This window comes from Protopterus annectens, chromosome 13.part0 (assembly GCF_019279795.1).
Source record: "Protopterus annectens isolate FY-2018-M chromosome 13.part0, PAN1.0, whole genome shotgun sequence".
Classification (NCBI taxonomy): Eukaryota; Metazoa; Chordata; order Ceratodontiformes; family Protopteridae; genus Protopterus; species Protopterus annectens.
Window position 1 is genome coordinate 677,120,079 of NC_056747.1, and position 22,984 is coordinate 677,143,062.

Sequence of the window (22,984 nt, forward strand, 5' to 3'; positions counted from 1 at the left end):
ATCAGGGGTTCCCATCCCCCTCCTGATAAAAGCCCAAGACCGGAGGAGGAGGACTACACTTCCTCTGACCATGTTTCAATTTCCTCAGATTCTTCTGAGGAGCAGGAATATTCCTTTCCCCCTTATGAAGACTCTGATGCTGAAGAGTCTATCCCTTCAGCATCTCCCCTAGAAGACTACTCTTTTGGGGAAACTTTACATACCATGAGGGAACATTTCCACTGGGAAAGCCAGGATTACTCTGATTCTAAGAAAAGGCTCCGAGAGTTCCTTTTACTACCCCAGCACAGACCACTTGCTATTCCACCCGTGTTAGACATTGTGGATGATGTTTATTCAGAATCTAGCCTTAACCCAGATTCACTACCTCCTGCACCAGCCAAACCAGCAGATACTACAGAGTCCCTGACTCACACAAATTCCTATATAAAAGCCCTGTTGCTGACCCAGAAACCATTTCTCAGGGTCCCATAGGGGTTAAGGCCTCTATTGCTAAAAATCCTGTACCCTCTGAAAGGGATTCTAGAGCACTAGACAGATGGGGAAAGAAAGTATATACCTCAGCTACTCTAGCTATGAGGGCCTTAAATTGCCAGTTTCACATGCTGAAATATCAACAATATTTGATGTCTCAATTAAAACAAAAAATGATCACACATGCAGAACAGCCTGATTACAAGGAAATGCAAGATTTGTTGCATGCAGCCGAACAAGTGGGAAAACGTACTTTGCAATGTGGATTTGATTCATTGGAAGCTTCTTGTAGAGCAGTAGTGACAGGGTCTGTCATACGTAGGCATGCTTGGTTAAAAGAGCAAACTTTACCTGATCGTGTTAAAGAAAAAATATTGGATGCACCTTTACAGCAGGATGTTTTATTTGGTGTAAAAGCAGAAGAAGTTTTAAAGAAAATGGAGGATAAGGCAAAATCTATGCAGACGGTCAAGGATTTTTTACAGGTTCATCCCCCTCGTTTCAGCAGAAATTGGCCAACCAAAAACTGGTCCTTTCCAGCTTCTGCCAGACCACAGAGGGGCAAATACAGACACCCAAGGGGCAGAGGTCAGTCACAAGGCTCTTAACCAGCCTCGACAATGGGGTGTCACAATCCAAAAAGGAGGAGAAGACAGGTCTCAAACTATCAGAAGACAAACACAATGACTTACCCCTCAGACTACCAAGCAAATCCCTCTTGGCAGCTCCCTTGGGAGGAAAACTAGCACTTTTTGCAGACAACTGGCACATCATCACAAAAGACAAATGGGTCCTAAATATTGTATTTCAAGGATACAGATTCCACTTTCTCACTTTACCAAGGATAAAAGGAATGCCAAACCTGCCACCAAATCAATGGGCAGAGGCTCAAAAGCAAATTTCAGCTCTCATGGACATGAGAGCCATTCAACAGGTTCCTACACAGGAGCAAGGACAAGGATTTTACTCAAGACTCTTTCTAGTTCCCCGAAAGGACAAAGCCTGGAGACCCATTCTGGACCTCTCAATTCTAAACACGTATCTGGAAGTACCCAAATTCAAGATGCTAACACTACAGCAACTTCTTCCCATGCTGGGCAAGAAGGCTTGGCTAGTAACGTTGGACCTCAAGGAGGCATTACCTGCATGTCCCTATCAGACAAAATTGCAGAAGATGCCTCCGATTTATAGCAGGTTCAACCCATTACCAATTCTCTGCACTGCCCTTTGGCTTATCTACTGTGTCCAGGGTCTTCACAAAATGCCTGGCACCAGTAATTGCACACTGCAGACAAAGAGGAATTCAAATATATCCATACCTGGACGACTGCCTTATTCAAGCAGAAAGCAAGGACATTCTTTTAAAGCATCTGGCGTTTGTCAGAAACCTATTAAGTTGCCTAGGGTACACAGTAAACGAAAAGAAGTCAAAACTAGTGCCCTCACAAGACATAATATTCCTGGGTGCCAGCTTAAATACAACAGCCCAGATGGCTTATCACAAGCCAGACAAGCAAGGACAACTGACTCAATACTTCAAAATGATGGCAGCAAAGACCCAACTCCCTGCAAGAAAAATTTTGCAGGCCTTGGGATTCATGGCATCTTGCATACTACTAATACCATTTGCAAAACTGCATATGAGGAAATTACAATGGTATCTGAAAAGCGTATGGACTCAACACAGCCACAGCTTGGAAACAATAATTCCACTCATTCCCTGCCTTCAACAGGAGTTTCTGTGGTGGGCTCAGGCATGTCACCTCAACAAGGGTCAGCCTTTTACCTTACCCACAGCCAAGCAATCTATAACAACAGATGCATCGGATTATACCTGGGGAGCGCACATGGCAGGACAGTGTATTCAGGGCAAATGGTCAGCAGATCAAAGGCATTTACATATCAATCAAAAAGAGATGCTAGTTGTACAAAATGCCCTTACAGCTTTCAAGGACCTCCTACATCCAGGACAACTCCTAATAAAGACGGGCAACACCACAGTGATGTGGTACATAAACAAGCAAGGGGGCACACATTCCTACCCCCTATGCAGACAAGCAATGACCTTGTGGAACACTGCACTGACCAACCAAGTTCAACTACAAGCACAATTCCTGCCAGGAAAGAAAAACACATTGGCAGACGATCTAAGCCGAAACATCATAGATCCTCACGAGTGGAAACTAGATGCAAAAGTATTCGCAATGATAACTCAAAAATGGGGGAGCCCAGACATAGATCTGTTTGCTTCCCCCCAAAACTACCAACTACGGAAATTCTGCACAAGGACATACCACACACTAGCTTGGAAAGTGGACGCCCTCTCATTCAGTAGGAAAACATTGACAGTGTATGCCTTTCCTCCACTGCCTATTCTGGCAAATTTGCTGCTGAAAGCCAGATTAGAGAGGCCACAAATGATACTCATTGCTCCAGACTGGCCACGCCAACACTGGTATCCAATACTAAGGAACATGGCTCAAGGCCCACCATGGATTTTCCCTCCAATTCCTCACCTGCTCACTCAGCAAAACAATCAGATTCTACACAGCCAGCTCAAGACTTTAAATCTGGCTGCATGGCAAATTACCTAAACAACCAGTCAACACTTCTCTCTAAAGCTGTGATGGATGACATTCTGGAGGCCAGGAGGCCCAGCACTAGGAAAGCCTATTCAGACAAATGGAAAAGATTCTGTGCCTGGAACCAGGCAATTACGTTACTACTTGGATAAAACAAAGGCTTTCAGAAAATCTGACCAGCTCTTTGTATCCTGTGCTGCAGAATCACAAGGAAAGGTCATCTCAAAACAGACCATTTCAAAATGGATAGGACATTGTATCCGTTTCTGCTACACACACCATGGGAAACCTGTACCTGGTAACATCAGGCCTGATTCCACCAGGGCTACAGCAACATCAACAGCCTTCCTCAGAGGGGTACCAACCAAGGATATTTTGGAGGCTGCAACTTGGAGTTCAGTGCACACCTTCACCAAGCACTATCACTTACCTCTATACTCTAAAACCAGAGCTGGCTTTGCCACTGCAGTTCTGCAGGGCCTACTAGCCTCTCCAAACCCTGTTTTGTTCCACCACCCATCCTTCGCTTTGGGATTCAACCCAAGTGTGATGACTGCAGCAGTGTAACACAATGAACATAGTACAGTTTTGTACCTACCATAAATGTAGATGTTTGAGTGTTCACACTGCTGCAGTCCAGGTTACCCTTCCTCCATCCTCTCTGACCTAGCTGAACTTTTCTGTACCTTTTTCTATCCTGTACAACCTTTTTGGTGTATTTGCTTGTAACTGAAGGTATTCCTTTTACGTGTTTTATTAGCAATATGTATTGCCTACCTACTTGGGGGCACCTGACATCTGGGGCAAGAAAAACTGAAGAAAAAGGCGTCGGATGTCTCTTGTATACCCCTGGTGCACTGACATCAGGGAAGAAGTGACAGCAACTGACGCCGGACCAAGACTTTGGAACTCTGGCTGACTGCGGGACCACTTGACGGCAGGATAACCCAAGTGTGATGACTGCAGCAGTGTGAACACTCTAACATCTACATTTATGGTATGTACTTTATGGTGAGTACATAACTTCTTTTTACCATCACGTATGATATCAAGAGTATCGCACTGCCCCTCTCCTAGCATAGGAGAGAGACGAGTATGACAAGTTTGTCTCTGTGACTCCATGGCATTACTTGAATTGAGCATCAATGTTTGCGCCAGTCAGCAGATGTGCAAGACAGTGACTCCATGGCATTACTTGAATTGAGCATCACCTTTTGTGTCAGTCAGCAGATGTGCAAGACAGTGATCCAGACACACAAGACCATGACTCAAACCATGTCAGAGATGTGTGGCCTGCATGAGGTAGTTCAACTTCTTCTGGGACTGCAGCACAACCTGCAGCACATGCAGTGTGCCACCTCATGTAGTGGTCTGGATCAGACATGCCAGCTGAGAGCAGTGGTTGGCCAACTTAGCAACCACTGGTGCATCCATGGGGATGCTAACAAATACATACAGTTGCTACCCTAGGGAATGGATGAGAGTTAATTGATCACATACCATGATTACAGAAATGGCACACACTGTTGCAGAGACAAAATCACTTTCCACACTCTCCATGGCTGCCTTCACCCTTTGGTGGTGACATACATGTGGTTGTGCAGACACTCTCTTGTGCCTTCATTACAGAGGCAGCACAGCAGGTAAGCCATTTGTTTTTCCATTGTTCAGTGCTTCCCCCTACCCTGTAGCCCTGTCATGTGCAATACCTACCAGTAATTGGACATGGTTCTGCCATTTTTGACACTGTATGCCCACACTATATACCCCAGCCTTCAAGTCATGGAAGCTCTTCCCATCACTGTAGGATGTGATCCCTGCCCCCCATCCTCCTAGTCATTTCTGTGACTACCACATCTACCACTCATAACACTTCCAGCTTTGCTTTCCGTCACTGTGCCCCATCTCACTTCTGCAGATGATAGATATGGTGCTCCACCTACCCCTGTGACTTGTGTAGATATGGTGATGTATAGCAAGACCAGTCAGTGGACTATGCTGCATAGCCTGCGTGTCTTATTGCATGTAGCATCAGTCTTACTCTGTGCTGTCCTTGTTATGGCCAGTAGTTGTAGATCAAAAGCTGCCTCTTTGCCATAGCTGCACCGTATTATGCCTTCCTCTGCCTCATGTAAGGTAATGCTGCAGCTGATTCCTCTAATCTCCTCACCTGACTCTTCCATTGTTGCTGCATCAGGTATGTTTGGCAGTCCTGTAATGTCCCCACATTGTAACCGCTGTTGCCACAGCAGCGTGTGTGGCATGGCATAGACCACAAATATCTTACTGCTTGTCACAGAGGCATACTGCATTGCACCACTAATTGCATACAAGCAGCAGAAGCAAGCCTTCAGAATTCTGAACACATATTTGACAGTGTTCTATGTCTGTGACAGTACAGTGAAATACACCATTTATCCTATGGTTTGGAGGCTGAGGAATGGGGTTCAGTACCTGGGCAAAGCCTGCATTTCCTGCAGCACAACATAGGACACATTTGAAAGAGGCCTGCTGTTTACATTCATGGGACTAGCATATTGAGGACCCTCTGGATAACACTTACTAACAAGGTGGTCATGAGGAAATCCACCAGCATGACATTCTGGTGTAATTCATGTGTGCTAGATGTGAGAATCATCACAACTAACTGGATGGTGCATAGACATGATATATATAATACCATGAGTACTGCATTCCACCTGGCATTTGGAGTGGTAGCCCTTCCGGTTGATTTACTGGAGACATTGGCAATGGTGTAGCCTTGGCAGCAATGTGGGTGCACTCACTGCATCCCCAGGACCGCATGGGACTAGGCTGTGTTGTAAAATGCCTGTATAGTGGTGGTTTTATCTCCTGTGTTGTTCATGGAAACCACATACTACTGCATCACATTAAGGAACTCTGTTCAGATTCTTAAGGCTGATGCTTGTGAAACTTCTAACATGTTCCCTTTTGAGTGCTGAAAGGTTCCCTTTGAAAGATGTTTACTGCAGCACAAATCTTTGTATCCTCTAAGACAGGCATTCCATGTATTCCCCTTGACTCATTGTGAGGACAGAAAATATTTACTAACTCCCGTATGGTGTCTCTTTCCAGGTAGCAGTAGTCAGTAATGTCACAGTTATTGAAGTGATGGTGTGTTAGCCCCTGGCAGACCCTTCTGTGATGCAGAGTATGACAATACACAACACTGTGAACACTGGCTGTGAAGGCAGTCGCTTACACATGTTGCAGTGCTAATGCTGACCCTTCGGCTAGCACTGTAATGTGAGCAAAGCTCCTGTACACTGGAAAATCCTGTCATTCAGAACAGATGAGTGCTGTGCTCATCTCACTCATTTTACACATTTCTAAATTGCCCCCCACATGTTTGATTTTGTCATTTGCATGCACGATGGCTCTCAGTAACACATATGCAAATGACTGCATAATGACCTGCAAAGGAGTGTCTAAGATGCATGCGGTTGCTCTGTATCTTTCTCTTTTTATCATACTATAACTGCAAGCCAAAGTACTATTTCACATAGTGCTGAGAGCTATTGTTTCTGAATACCCTACTGGTGTTTTATTAGATCTTCACCTCAGCAACACTGGTTATACAAGGATCCCTCACTCCAAAACTATCCACTTACATTGTAATGTAAATAGGATTTCTTGGAGACAGATTTGTTACCCAAAGGATTCCCTACTTGTGGTACAAACTTCATTGCATGTTAAATGGTGTCATACCTCAGGTTAAGGCGTGATAATTGGGTAGGTTCACATAAATTTACTCTAGGTGTTAGTAGTAGTAAGAAGAGAGGTGAACCTACCAGTGATACCTAGAGTGCTTGGCTAACTTTTTAATGGTTGTTCAAACAGCCTGCCTCGTACTAGCCTATAAACCAACAAGTGGGCAGCAGATAGGTTTTACAGACAGAGTACAGTAAAGAAACTTGTTGGCCAAGCTACGCAGTAGTTAGATTTCCAATAGAGATGCCAGCAGAGTAGAATCAGGAACAGATTTAGGTACAGGAGAGCTTTGTAAGGGAATAAATTGAGTACCAAATTACAGTTCTTTTCTGTGTCAGAGACCATTTGTGGTTCTTAAAGGAGACTGTCAGTAGATGCTTGCTTGTAACCATGTAGGATGAGCTGTGTATTTTGGGCGGCTTGTCAAACATCTGATTGTTTGTGTTTTGGATGGAGATGCTGTAATCACCTGTGAGGTCCAAAAAAGCTTAAACTAACTGTAGCTTAACACTTGTGGTTTGTGGTTTATTAAAATACCTAACTAAATGATCAGCCCACTGGTGCATTGCAAGGGCCTTTCTTCTGGAAAACTACTGATGTACATTTTGAATACTATAGTGGATGTCACGGCCCAGTCAAGGAACAGAACTAAGCAGTCAAAAATCTAATATCTTCCCTTGGGATGAGGAAAGGGTTGTAGCTTCTGACATCTTGTTAGGCCTGTGTTCTAGACAGGGTATCACAGTTACAAGCAGATGTAGTGGGGCAGCACCAGCAGATAGAGGCATGTGCACTTCATGTTTTCATTTTTGTTGCATTTCAGTTCTGATTTAACTCTAAGCCCAGGACATAATACAAAAATCTCCCCACACACTTGCAGTGTGATGCCTTTTGGACCCACAAATCAGCATGCATCCTTAAAGAAGGAACGTATTGGTATCTTTTTCTGCTGTGGGTTTCTGGATACTGAAGTTCATCTGAGAGAGAAACTCTAACATTAGAGCAGAAAATGTAAATGTACTGAGGATATAATGTGAAATACCTAAGAAATTCTGGTGGCAACCAGAATACATATGCAGTAATGACCAATTTTGAAAGTATCATTGGTGATAAATTTGCATTTGCTGTTACCCACAGATTATCCATTTTGTTTTCCCCTTTGGTGATTTGTTCTCTAGCCTTCATTTTTTAGCATAATCCAAGTGTTCCATTTTCTTCTGAAATACTTAAGGCCTCTGATGCCTTGATGGTCTACAAGAATTACTAAGTTGATGTGATTTGTTATGCTGCATGCAAGTGTGGTATCCATCTGAACCAGTTGGAGGTTGTGATTTACTGGTGGGGTGGGGTAAAAGTGTAGCAGCTTTTGTCTCCAGCAGTAGACTCCCCTCTGCTGCATGCTTTCACTGCTGGAATGAGTATGGAGTGTTTGAAAGATGTACATTTTCAAGCTTACTGTGATAGCTGTTTGAAGCTGATGTAATATTTAGCGCACACAAAAATAACTGTCAACATGATGTAGTGACAAAAACTTTAAGCAGGGAAGAAGGTGAGACTGTTCTGAATCCAAACACATCCTGTGTGTGTTTATACTACCATATGCTCTGTTGTACGTGGTGGTCTAGAAGTACTGAAACTGTGACGTGGAAAAATATGTAAACTCAGCTCTGAAAATGATTGGGCAGAATAAGCAAGTTTAGGCACAGCAGTTAGAGATAATGAAATGGTTGAAAGAAAACCACTCAACCACAAGGCCATCGCAGATTATCTGATTTTAAATTTTTAGCTTCTTGTGCCTGATAATTTCATGGTTTAAGAAGGGCAGATCTTTCTTCCAAGAGCTGTGCAGACTAATAGGACTTTCTGTATTTGGTATTAGGATTGCTTGTCTTTTAGAATTTTCCCCAGTTGCAGGCCCTGCCTCTGCAGTCCTGTTATTCACAGCCCTTCTAGAAACCAGCACTTTTCATTTCATACTGCTTCCTTCCCCTTAAGGGAGCAGATACTTGCTGTAGTCCTCCTCTTACCTCTTATTGCAGAACCATTTGTCTGTTTAACTTCAGAAGTTGACTATAATTGTTGGGTAGTGACCGTAAGAAGGCCGTCATCCTTGATATCCTCCAGCATTAAATCCTGAGACCTGACTAGCATTCGTCCCACTTGTCTTCACCAGGCATGTACAGATGTGCTCTCCACTAGTGCTGAGCTAGCTGATGCCATTTCCTTCATAGCTTGGCAACTAGACATTTGTCCCACTGGCTTCAGTCATACTGATTTTGAGTTTTGCTGCCATTGGTCCCCCTATGTGTTTGTAAGACCATCATTTGTTCTACCAAGCATTAACTGGGGTCAGCTTACCAAACAGGGTTTTTTTTCCACCTTTTCCTGGCTTCATCATGGCAGGCTGCTCCATCCCTTCTCTCGGTCTCTTACATACACTCATAATCAGTGCCTTGGAAGACTATTGCTAAATGATTAGCAGCAAGGCAACTCCTTGTAAGAGTAAGCAGGAGTGGAGGAGGAGGTTTTTTTTTTCCCTTATAAAAGTTGGTAAAGTCTAGCCAGTATTACTCTTTCAGAAACTAATGCTGTTTGCGTAATTATTCCCTTGCAAGACCCTGTTTGAGTTAACAGGTTTGCTGTACTTATGATACCCAAGAGCTTGTAGCATAGTATTCAACCAAAGTCAGACATTGTGGTGATTTGCAAATCTGCTTGCTGCAGCTTGGTTTTAGTGTCCACACTGTAGTTTTCCAGATGTTCTTCGTGTTTCACAGTTGCAGTCGTTACATTTGTGTTATCTGCTTGCAGGTAGCCCTCAGCCGGCCTGATTATCAAAGTCTTGGGTCCTGCGTCGGTTGCTGTCTCTTCTTCCATGACGCCAAGTAGTCTGGTATAAAGCATGCAGCTGACGCCATTACATCAGTCTTTCTTGCCGTGTGGTGCCTGAAGCAGAAGCAGTTCACAAGTGCCGGTCGGCCGACTCCTGAAATTTTCGTTGAGTTTCAGAACCGAAGTCTTCAACAAAGCTAAGTACTCCGTTGGGTATCCTTTTTCTTGCTCTAAACCTATGTCAGTAAAAGTTAACAATTGTATTACTTGTGGAAAGCAAATACCTCATATTTTCATTCGTACTGCATTCTTTGCTTAGGCCCAGACCACGATGTCCCTCGCTGTTGGTTTTGTGCCTTATTCAATCCTCGAGCTATTAGTCTGTTCATTTTTGTATCAAACTATTTCGGTACTCTGTTTAATTATCCAGAAATGGCTTTGGTAAGCCGTCCGACTACCAACATTCTGAAAAAACATAAAAATAAAGACAGAGACAGACCGCATAGGTACAAAGCTGCCGACGATGCTTCCATTAAGCTAGTCGCCAGTTCGCCGGTACCCAGTGAGGCGCTTTTGCAGCCCCTGATACCCGCTACTTCAGATTAGCAGACCTCTACTTAGACCCATTCGGAATCCGGTATGCCGCAAGATACTTCTTCGACTATGGAACCTGTGACTGTCTCTACCTTGGATGGGTCCGGAGCCGCTGTGCAGGCAGAAGCTTCTGAGAGTGTATTCAGGCCTACTGACTTGCATATTAAACTGATGCCATCTTCTTCAAGGCCTAAAACCCGATCCACGCCTAGAAAACAGATGTCTAAAATGCATGGTAAGGCCCATATGCCTCAAAAACAAATGATAAGAATGGCTGAAGACCTTATTACTCTAATTAGGGGAAGCCAGCCTTCTCCCTCTAAGAGACCTAGAACTGATTTTCCTTCTGATTCTTCTGATCAGGATTCTGAAATTTCTGTTTCTTCTGATGACCAGGATTTGCCCTTATCTACCTATGAGGATTCTGATGCACAGGACTCCATACCCTCTGCTTCCCCTCCAGAAGATTTTTCTTTTGGTGAAAATTTGCACAATCTTAGGGAGCATTTCCACTGGGAAAGCCAGGATTACTCTGACTCCAAAAAGAGGCTTAGGGAATTCTTACTCCTACCTCAACACAGGCCTTTAGCTATCCGTCCTGTAGTGGACATTGTAGATGATGCCTTCTTGGAATCTAGCCTGGCCCCAGACACTTTACCTCCGGCTCCCAGGAAACCTGATAGGTATTACAGAGTGCCTGACTCTCACAAGTTCCTCTTTAAGAATCCTACTGCGGACCCAGAGACCATTTCACAGGGACCCAAAGCATTAAGGGTACTACTGCCCAAAAACCCTACCCCCTCTGATAGAAATTCCAGGGCCCTGGACAGATGGGGTAAGAAGGTATACACTTCTGCTACTTTGGCCATTAAGGCCTTAAACTGCCAGTTTCATATGTTAAAGTATCAGCAGCATATTATTGGATTACTTAAACAGAAAATTATGTTGATTCCTGACTGTGCTGAAAATAAAGAATTACAGGATTTAATGCATTCTGCTGAACAAGTTGGTGAACATACTTTGCTGTGTGGTTTTGTCTCCTTGGAGGCATCTTGCAGGGCTGCTGTTACTGGGTCTGTTCTTAGGCATGCTTGGCTTAAGGAGCAAACATTGTCAAATCATGTTAAAGCTAAATTACTGGATGCTCCCTTAAACCAAGACTGCCTGTTTGGCAACTCAGCAGAAAAAGTACTTAAAAAGATTGAGGAAAAAGCTAAATCTATGCAAACTGTTAAAGATTTCCTGCAAGTACATGCTCCCAGATTTAGTAGGCATTGGCCTTCTAAGAATTGGTCCTTTCCTGTCTCTTCCAGGCCTTCTCAGTCCAAACCCAGAACAGCAGACCACCTAGGCTACAGTCTCAAGGTACTCACAGGCATAAGCTATGGGGGTGCTCCCACTTTCAAAGCTGGAAGTAGTAAGACACCTCCTGTGGTAAACTGTCACAATGACTTAACCTTAAACCTTCCAAGCCCTGCTCAACTGACTGCTCTTTTAGGGGGGAAAATCACCCTGCATGCTAAAAACTGGGAACTCATTACCCAAGACAAATGGGTTTTAAATATAGTTTCCCAAGGATACAGATTCCACTTCCACACCTTTCCAACCCCACATGGTTGGCCAGACCTACCCCCAAATCAGTGGGCAGAGGCTCAACAGCAGTTTTTCTCGCTTCTAAGTATCAGGGCTATTCAGCCTGTCCCAGCAGAGGAATGGGTACAAGGTTTTTACTCAAGACTTTTCCTGGTACCCAGAAAAGACAACAACTGACATCCTATCCTGGACCTGTCTATCCTAAACACCTTTTTGGTAATCCCAAAATTCAAAATGCTAACTCTTCATCAACTGCTTCCCATGCTAGACAAAAATGCCTCGTTGGACTTAAAAAGCTTACCTGCACATCCCAATAAGGGAATCTTGCAGAAAATGCCTACTCTTCAGAGCAGGCTACATGCACTATCAGTTCTCTGCACTGCCCTTTGGCTTATCTACTGCGCCCAGGGTATTCACAAAGTGCCTAGGTCCAGTCATTGCATTCTGCAGGCAAAGAAATATTCAAATATGCCCATACCTGGACGATTGCCTAATTCGGGCAGAAAGCCGGGACATACTATTAAATCATCTGGCATTTGTAAAGAAGCTGCTAACCTCACTGGGGTACACAATAAGCAAAAAGAAATTTCACGTAGTACCCTGCCAACAAATTGTATTCCTGGGAGCAAGCTTGAACACAACTTCCAGGATGGCCTACCTCACGCCAGAGAAACAAGTTTATTTGACAGCCTACTTCAAACTACTGACCACAAAGACCCAGCTATCTGCAAGGAAAATACTGCAAGCCCTGGGGTTCATGGCCTCTTGCATCCTACTAATTCCATATGCAAGACTGCATATGTGGAAACTACAATGGTATATAAAAAGCCTGTGGTGTCAACATTCTCAGGGCCTGGAATCAATGATTCCTATAATTCCTTGTATAAAGACAGAGTTCCTTTTGTGGACAGAGGCCTGCTACCACAACAAGGGACTGCCATTCACTCTACCCCCTGCCGCCCAAACCCTAACAACAGACTATGCACGAGGGACTCACTTGGCAGGGCAGTGCATTCAGGGCAAATGGAGCCAGAGTCAAATGCACCTGCATATCAATCAAAAAGAAATGTTAGCTGTACAGAATTCTCTGACAGCCTTCAAGGACCACATTCTTCCAGGACAATTATTGGTAAAGATGGACAACACCACTGTTATGTGGTACATTAACAAGCAGGGGGGAACCCACTCATACCCTCTCTGCAGACTAGCCATTCTTCCAGGACAATTATTGGTAAAGATGGACAACACCACTGTTATGTGGTACATTAACAAGCAGGGGGGAACCCACTCATACCCTCTCTGCAGACTAGCCATGGCTCTGTGGAACACAGCCTTGAGCTTCCAAGTGCATCTACAAGCTCAATTCCTGCCAGGCAAGCTAAATTCACTGGAAGATGACCTAAGCAGAAATCTCATGGACCCACACGAGTGGAAACTGGAACCAAAGATATTCAACATTTTGAGAAACAAATGAGGGAGCCCAGAGACAGACCTGTTTGCCTCTCCTCAGAACTACCAATTGGACAAATTCTGCACAAGGACTCCCCAGAGACAAGCTTGTAAAGGTGATGCCTGTCCTTCACCTGGAAAAGCCTCTCAGTTTATGCCTTTCCCCCCTCTGCTTCTCCTCTCGAAAGTTCTACTAAAGATCAAACAGGACCAACCAAGGACAATACTCATTGCACCAGTCTGGCCACGCCAACAACGGTACCCCCTCTTGTGCAGTATGTCACTGCTGGAACCATGGCACCTGCGTCAGACCCCTTCCCTGCTGTCCCAGCAGGAGGGCCAGATTCTGCACCCCCAGCTTCAAACCCTGAACCTTGCAGTGTGGCTAATTACCTGAGCTCTCCAATACCATACCTCAGTAAGCAAGTGCTGGATGTCATTCTGGAATCAAGGAGACCTAGTACTAGAAAATCCTATGCTGAAAAGTGGAAAAGATACTGTTGCTGGAGCCAAACTCAGGGGATGGGCACACCGGTGCCCAGCTTACCACATATTCTTCAATACTTAGCAGAAATGCTTCACAAGGGCCTTTCCTTCTCTTCTATTAAAACAGCCTTCCATCTAGCCATCAGTTCAGCAAGAAGAGTGTCTGAATTACAGGCCCTCATGGCAGTGGAGCCCTTCATCATCTTCTGTGCGGACAGGGTGTCCTTCAGGACCAGTCCTTCCTTTATACACAAGGTGGTATCCAGTGTAGCCCTTAATCAGTCCATTAATTTGCCAACCTTCTTTTCTAATCCACAGAACAAAGGAGAACGAATACTGCACTCTTTAGAAGTGCACAGACAACTTGGATTTTATTTGGACAGGACTAAGCCTCTCAGGAAAATTGAACAGCTGCTGGTTGCTTTTGCTGCAGGGGCAGAGGGGAAGGCCATTTCAAAGCAAACCATTTTTATGTGGATAGGCCATTGCATTCATTTCTGCTATAAGCACCATGGAAGACCTTCCCCACAGGGGATAAGATCACATTCCACCAGGGCTGCATCCACTTCAACAGCCTTTCTCAGAGGTGTTCCTACTAGGGACATCCTAGAAGCTGCTACCTGGAATTCTGTACATACCTTCACTAAGCATTACCACTTGCCAATTTTTTCTAAATCCAGAGCTGGTTTTGCCACTGCAGTCTTGCAGGGCCTAATAGCTGGTCCTAATGCTCTCTATTTGCCTTCAACCTTCCTTAGCTTTGGGTTATCTACCCAGATGTAATGACTGCAACAGTGAAACACGAAGAACATAGTACAGTTGTGTACACTTACCATAAATGTAGATGTTCGAGTGTATTCAGTGTTGCAGTCCTGGTTACCCTCCCTCCAGCCCCCTGACTTCTATTGGCTATACCTCTTTTCTTGTTTACTGTATTTGAGCTTTCTGGTGTGTTTGTTTTTTGTTGGAGGTGTAGCCTTGTATATAATTGCGTCCCATTATGGGGGCACCTGACATCTGTGGCAAGAAAAACTGATGTAATGGTGTCAGCTGCATAAGAAACAGCAACCGACGCAGGACCCAAGACTTTGGTAATCAGGCTGGCTGAGGGCTACCTGCAAGCAGATAACCCAAATGTAATGACTGTAACAGTGAATACACTCAAAAATCCACATTTATGGTAAGTGTACACAACTGTACTTTATAGGTTGCTGCCTGGCAGTATTCTCCAATCCTTTAACACAAGTCCCTGCTGCTGCCACCTTCAGGACAAGTGATGCTATGCAGCATGCATTACTTTCTGGTAGTAAAGGTAGGGAATGGTGACTCCTCCTCCTAGCTTGGCTGTTGCTTGATATTTGACTGCTGAATATATGATCGGGATAGTACACAAATGTGGTAAATTATGTAAAAGACAAGGGAAGAAAATCTGCAGTCTATTGCTATGATAGACTGCTCACAAAACTGGATAATTTGCAATGCTTTTTACTTACTGAAGAACTTGACTAGAATAATTGCAAATTCCTGCATCATGTACATTAGGGATCATTTATATAAGTTTCTGTATAGTCATATCAAGAGAGGTTTGCTAATCATTGAATGAAAATTAACACAGATCTAGAAAGTATGTAAAAAAAAACCTAGTAACAGTGAAATATTTTTACTCTGACCTTCTTTTATTATTTAATGTAGTGTGTATTCTACAACAGTATACAGTGAGCCATCTAATTACAACTGAAGTGTTCTGTATGTATTCCTTTCTTTACAGGTCCAGACAAACAGCAGTTTATAATTGGCGGGGAAGAGATCAACCTTCATAATGTTGGAAATATCTATGACAAACGGCCTGTGGTTGGGGACCAGGTCTCTGAGCCAGTCCTGGACTGTCTTATGTATGTGGCCTATTTGTATGGTGAGCCAGTCCTCACATATCAATATCTGCCCTACATCAGTTATTTGGTAAGTGCTTGAAATGGCAAGGGGAGAATAGTGCATCTATCTGCATGGACGCGAGTTGCTATATCTTGCACACAGTTAGTAGAAACTCCATAGTATCATTGCAGACATAGGAATCCATTAAATTTGGTGGGACGGGAAGCAGAGCAACTGAATTACAGCCTGTTTTTAAAGCATTTGTTCTTTGAGCAAGTAGTTGCAATATCAGCAGTAAAGTAGTTGTCTGGCCGTTTTATAAAATGCTGTTTTTTTTTTCTGCACTATGTATAAATCTTTATCTAATATGTATTATTTGGAATTTTTCTCGCCGGGCCATCACTAAAAAGGGGACTTCGTGCCCAGTTGGACTTTCCTGGTCAACAAATGCAATAAATAAGTAAATCCTAAAGACCAGAATTTGAGTCCCTCGGCTGCCACTTCCCTACTATGTGATTTTAATAGTCATTTATAGGTTCATAGGTGTATACTAAGCCTACGACCATTAGAGCTGTTGTAAGCCTAGCTGTGCAATACAAATCTGATTTTATATAGGGGTTGATTTACTGACTGCCTTTGTCTATCAAACACACAGGAGCCAGACCGGTGTGAATTTCCAGTTACCTATCTGTTGGTCCAAGTTGTGCTTTTAATAGGGATAGAGAGGAACTCTGCTTCATGTGGATGGGGAGTCTGTTCCAGGGAGTGGGGATTCTCCGAGAAGCCTGTCTCTCCATCATGCCCTGCTTATGTCGCAGGCAAAATTTAGATCTGGTCATCTAGTAGCTGTGGTGATTGGTTGTTTTTGTGGATGTCCAAAAGGTTCATCAAAACAAAGGTCTGGGGTTGTCTTGTATGCCACGCAAAGATCTCCTCTCATAAGTCTGTATGGTATAGAGACAGGGCTTTGAGGTGATCAGCATAGGACATTGTTTACTACCTGTATCCTTTTTGTAAGGAACCTTTGTTGGGCGTTCCAGTTGCTTCTGGTCAGGTACTTATCAAAGGGGGCATTATACTCTATGATGGGTCTGATGAGAGCCATGTATAGTGGTATGATGACCCATTTGGACCTAGATGCCATGCCCTTGCTTATGAATTGAGCAACATAGAAGGATTTTTTTTACTACCTTGGACACATGTTGGTCGAAGGCTGGTTACTATCTACATGAGTTCCCAGGTCCCTGGCTAGTGAATCAGCTTTTAAGGGTGTTTTATTGATGGCATAGTTACCCGGGTGGCAGACTTCCCAAAAGGTACTATGATACATTTTTGGTATTGAGTTTTAAGCCATGGCTTTGGCACCAGATGTTTATATTATATCCTCTTGAAAGGTGCCCTCTTTTTGGAGGGGGGGGGATTAAATGATCCAAGTTTGCAATCATGTGTGAACTTGGTTAGCCAGAAGCCTTTGAGATTGGCTTTGACATCCAAGACGTAGATGCCAACAAAGAATGTGTCCAGCACAGAGCCCTGGGGGGACTTCACTGGTCACCGGCCTCTTTGTGGAGGTGGCCTCACCGATTCTAAGCTCCTGGGCCAGCTAGCTATCCAGAATGTTATAATTAATCTATACGTTTTTTGACAGTCCCCATGTGGGGTATTGTATTACATGCCTTAGCCAGATCTAGGTAGGCAGTATACTCCTCAGCCTCTTAGAGCAAGAAATCTGGACAAAGCCACAAATAATGGGGGGACAAAATACCAAAAATGTGGGGATTTTTTGTATATATTGTTGTTACAAGCTTAGAAAGTTAATAGGGTAACAGGTTTTGCATTCACATGAATTTTCTAAAGGATATGAAGTCTGAAACTCAAATGGCTGGCATTATTTTCTGACTTCACTCCTCAGTGATTTGCCAGTAAACTGCAATTTTATGAGAAACAGACCAAAAATATGAGGCAAAAATCTGGACAGTTGAGAGGTATGGTAGGCAGTATGCATCATTTTTCCCTTTTCAGTGCCTGGTGACCTTTTCAAAGAAGTCCACTAGTTTCAGTAAGCTTGATCTTCCTTTGACAAAGCCAAATTGGAATGGATCCAGTGTCTAGGTCTCCTATGTCCTTGTTGATAATTTTCATGATAATTTTTCCCATGGCTTTTCAGATAAGACTAGTCAGACTAATGGGCCTGTAGTTTCCAGGATCTGTTGAGGGTCCTCGCTTATGAAGAGGGATGACAGTCTGTCATCCATTCACATGGCACAAAACATTTTTTTTAAGATTATAGTTAAATAATGATTCCAGGGGTCTTGATGAGTAATACTTTAGGTATCCTGGGATGTTATCTAGGGCCCATTGAGGTCATGTTCTTGGATTTACTGAGTGCAGCCAGTTACATTTCCTAGTTATAGATGGAGAGGTTATGTGTGAGGGTGGTTTTGGGGGTGACCGAGGTAAAGTTGGAACTGAATTTGTCCTCTTATATTGCCTAGATCAGTAAATATGGCACAATTAACCACCAGTTCAGCACATTGCTGTCTGGTCTGCTGCCCTTGAGGTTTCTGACATAGCTGTAGAAGGCCTTATGGTTGCCTTTCACCTGGGAGGCTATGTTTACCTGAAAGTTGGCCTTGCTTGACCTAATTAGCCCTCTTAGTTGCCTGTTTACTTTGATGAGAGAGTTTTTATCTTTATGGGAATTACCCTTCCTAATTTTTGCCATATTTTTTTTCCTTTTATTTAATTTGGGTGTCATCAGTATGATTTGTTTCTGGCACTAGTTCTAGGCTTACTTTTGGTAGGTGTAGCAGCTTCTATGCAGCCATTGACATGGTTGTACAGAGAGAGCAGTTTGGCATAGGTTGCTGTGTTCTCGGGTCTTGGAGGGGTATTGAATTTTGACAAATCATCATTTAATAACAGGTAATTTGTCAGTATAGTTCCTGTTACTTGTTTTAATGGGATTAAGAAGTTGGTTTCCTTTTCTAAGGAGACCGGTTTATAATCAGACCTTACCAGGGAGGATGAGACATTGGGAGGAGGGTGCAGCATTCTCCCATATTTTTGAGCACAAGGTTCATAGGCGTTTACTAAGCTAACGACAAGGGCCTTTTTAAGCCTAGCCATGCATCCCAAGTCCCTGACAAGTTCTTATACCCTTGGTAAGTGTAAGCATGGGCCTGGGAGATGAACCATTTACAGATTACCTCTGTTACAAGGTCCAGTATGTTGGAGCCTCTAATGGGCATAATCACTATTTGGTCAAGGAGTCCAGGAATCTCTGTGCCTGTAGATTTGAGGCTGTGTAGGTCTCCCAGTGTATAGAGGGGTAATTAAAGTCCTCCATGAGTAGGGTATTAGGTTGAATGGTAAGCGTCTCCAATAGGTCCAAGTATGCATTGTGAGCTTCTTGGGACATGAAGAGTGACCTTTAGCTGGTTAGGGTACAGTACGGGATTTTGTCTATGGTAATCTGCATATGGAGGAACTCCACTGTGTCATCCTTTTTGACCAGCCTAGCGGTATGCTTGTTACTGATGTATGTTGAGACACCTCCACATTTTAACCCTTTCTTGTGCCTGTTATAAAAGTGTGGAAGTCACTGACTGCCAGGGAATTCTCTGCCACTTTATCTCAGTAACTGCACAGGTATCTATACTGTTGAGTTGAGGGCTTGGAGGGAGTGAAGTTTTTTTATTTAGGATCCTGGCATTAAGCAGTAACATTGAGGTTTTTCAATTTGGCATTGCCTAAAAAGGCTGTATGGGGGTGCATAAAGTTTTAGTCAGTATTTGAAAGCCTAGAGGGGAAAGGTGTAGACTATCCTTGGCAAAGCAGTGTGGCCTGTTGACCATGTCCTCCCAAGCTGACAAATATTGGATCCATTTAGAATGACTCCAGAAGGGCAACCAGTTGTTGAAATCAATCATTTTGCTCATATTGTGGCGTGATCCCTGGTGAGGATAATATGCTGTTCAGTGCTAGGCTCATAGCAGTCTGAATCACATAGTCTGAAAGCTCCATGATGTGTCTCTTCATATCATCCAGGAAAGTACATCTCAGGCCATTTAAACCTACATAGACTGTGATAGAATCATACTGGCACCTGTGGCATGATGACATAAGTGCATGTGTGATTGGTCAGATGCTGACTCCGTATAAACAATTAACAGTTGTCTTCTCCTTGTTCTGCCTGGTTAGAGGGGCACTGTTGTATCGTACAGGGGAGTCCCTTATGACCAGAATCCTTGGAGGTGTTTTTCCTTGCCTCATGGGCTTAGTGTTTTTGGGCTTCACTGACAGTGACAGAATGTGTGATATTGGATTTTTTTCCTGAGGGCCTATGGGCTTCCTGAGGCTTAGTGTGGTCTGGGAGATCTTTTGTTATTTATGAAGATTACATTTAAGTGCCTCAGCAAATGTGCGTGTGTGCGTGTGTGCATGTGCGTGTGTGCATGTGCGTGTGTGCATGTGTGTGTGTGTGTGTGTGTGTGTGTGTGTGTGTGTGTGTGTGTGTGTGTGTGTGTGTGTGTGTGTGTGCATGTGTGCTTCTAGTGGGCAAGCTAGGACTCCAAGCTTTGCTGGACATCAGTTAGATGTGCAGAAGACTATATCTAGTAAAGAAAGTTTGCTGGGTAGGCACTAAGTATCTTGGATCTATGAAAAACAATAGGCGGAAAGCTTAGAGAACAGTATAAAGCAATGAAAGAGAGGAAGGAGGGACTTTGGAAATCAAACTGTCATAAGAAGTGTAAGGTAGAGACACAGTCTTATAAAATGACAGCAGCAAAAGAATGGGAGAGTTGGGAACATTTTTCAGTGGACAAACAGGCTAGCTACAGAGGTGTTCATTTCTAGTAAAGGCAGTACTGTAGCTCTTTAAGACACTTTAGCTTATTGTGTTAGTGGGGAATGGGGCTTACACAGAATGTAAGCATGTAAATGATGAGCAGAATATAAAAGCACTGCAGCATAAACTGGAGCAGAGACAGTTCTGTCACTGTTGAAGCTCTATTACAGTTTAAAATACTAGAATATCCATAATTTTACCAGTTAATACTGTTTATGAAAAAATGCAGTAATAAATTATTAAGCACAAATCGGGCAGGAGTAGTACACTAGTACACTGTTCCGCTACAACTATGAATTAGTATCACTATTACAGGTCTCTGTAAGTACAATTTAAATATTTAAGCAGAAGTGAACCAGACAGAGCTCCTAGGTCACACCTGAAAAAAAGGCTTTTGCCTAATGGCTTTACGTGTTTATCAAGTGAGTTAAAGAAGTGATGGCTAGAACAGAAAACCCTGCTAGATAGCCCTGTAAACCAGTTTCTTCTAACAAACCCATAAAAAAAGTACCATGTTCTCTGTCAGTCATGAAACACTTCTGATTCAACATCTTGAAGGTTTCAGATGTTCTTCGTGTTTTACTGTTGCAGTCATCGCATTTGGGTTATCTGCTTGCAGTAGCCCTCAGTCGGCCTGATTATCAAAGTCTTGGGTCCTGCGCCGGTTGCTGTCTCATCTTCCATGATGTCAGGTAGTCAGGGGTATAAAGCATGCAGCCAACGCCTTTACATCAGTCTTTCTTGCCATGCGGTGCCCGAAGCAGAAGCAGTTCGCAAGTGCCGGTCGGCCGACTCCTGAAATTTTCGTTTTTGAGTTTCAGAACCAAAGTCCACTAAAGCTAAGTACCTTGTTGGGGAAACTTTTTTTTCTTGCTCTAAACCAATGTCAGTAAAAGTTAATAATTGTATTTCTTGTGGAAAGTAAATACCTCATAAAGATTTTCACTCATAATGTATTCCTTGCCTAGGCCCTGACCATGACATACCTCGCTGTCGGTTTTGTGCCTTATTTAAACAACGAACTGATCCAGATATGGCTTTGATAAGCCACCCGACTACTAACATTCCGAAAAAACGCAAAGTTAAAGACAGAGACAGGCCGCCTAGGTCCAAAGCTGCCGACGACACTTCTCCTAAGCTAGTCACCAGTTCGCCGGTACTCAGTGAGGCGCTTTTGCAGCCCCTGATACCTGCTACTTCAGATTCACAGGCCTCTACTGAGACCCATTCATATGCCGCAGGATGCTTTAACTGTGGAACGTGCGGATGTCTCTACCTTAGATGGGTCAGGAGCCGCTGTGGCACTGGCTTCTGAGTGTGTATTCAGGCCTACTGACTTGCATATTAAACCGACGCAATCTTCTTCTTTAAGGCCTAAAACTCGATCCATGCCTAGAAAACTGACGCCCAGACCGCATGGTCAGGCCTCTATATCTAAAAAAACAAATAAGAATGGCTGAAGACCTTGTTACTTTAATCAGAGGAAGCCAATCTTCCCCCTCTAAGAGACCTAGGACTGAATTTGGTTATGATTCTTCTGATCAGGATTTTGTAATTTCTGTTTCTTCTGATGACCAGGATTTACCCTTATCTACCTATGAGAATTCTGATGCAGAGGCTTGTATTCCCTCTGCCCCCCCCCCCCCCCCCCAGAGGATTTCTCTTTTGGTGAAACCTTGCATACTGTTAGGGAGCATTTTCGCTGGGAAACCCAGGATTACTCTGATTCTAAAAAGAGGCTTAGGGATTTCTTACTCCTGCCCCAACACAGGCCTTTAGCTATCCCCCCTGTACTGGACATTGTTGATGATGCCTTTACGGAGTCTAGCTTGGCCCCTGACTCCTTACCTCCTGCTCCCAGAAAACCAGATAGATATTACAGGGTTTTGACTCTCACAAGTTCCTTTTTAAAAATCCTATTGCGGATCCTGAGACCATTTCACAGGGACCCAAGGGCATAAAGGCTACTACTGCCAAAAATCCTGTCCCCTCTGACAGAGATTCCAGGGCGCTGGATAGATGGGGTAAGAAGGTATACACTTCTGCAACCTTGGCCATTAGGGCCTTACATTGCCAGTTTCATATATTAAAGTATCAACAGCATATTATTGGATTGCTTAAACAGAAAATGATGTTGATTCCTGACTGTGCTGAAAATAAGTATTTGCAGGATTTAATGCATTCTGCTGAACAGGGTGGAAAACATACTTTGCAATGTGGTTTTGATCCACTGGATTTAAAGGAAGCCTACCTGCACATCCCAATCAGGGAATCTTGCAGAAGATACCTCCACTTCAAAGCAGGCTACTTGCATTACCAGTTCTCTGCACTGCTCTTTGGCTTATCTACTGCGCCCAGGGTATTCACAAAGTGCCTAGCTCCAGTCATTGCATTTTGCAGGCAAATAAATGTTCAAATATACCCATACCTGGACTATTGCCTAATTCACGCAAAAAGCCAGGACAGTCGTCTGGCGTTTGTACAAAAAGTGCTAACTTCTTTGGGGTATACCATAAAC

At 43.6% G+C, this 22,984-nt stretch overlaps 1 protein-coding gene across 2 annotated transcripts in view; it reads left to right on the plus strand.

Annotated features, from left to right (window-relative positions):
- WDR81 (WD repeat domain 81) overlaps window positions 1-22,984 on the plus strand; it is a 626,861-nt gene that overhangs the window by 135,090 nt on the left and 468,787 nt on the right. For both annotated transcript variants that reach the window (XM_044054364.1, XM_044054363.1), the window contains exon 4: window positions 15,511-15,701. In XM_044054364.1, the coding sequence (XP_043910299.1) occupies window positions 15,511-15,701 (191 nt within the window). The remainder of the gene's footprint in view (window positions 1-15,510; window positions 15,702-22,984) is intronic.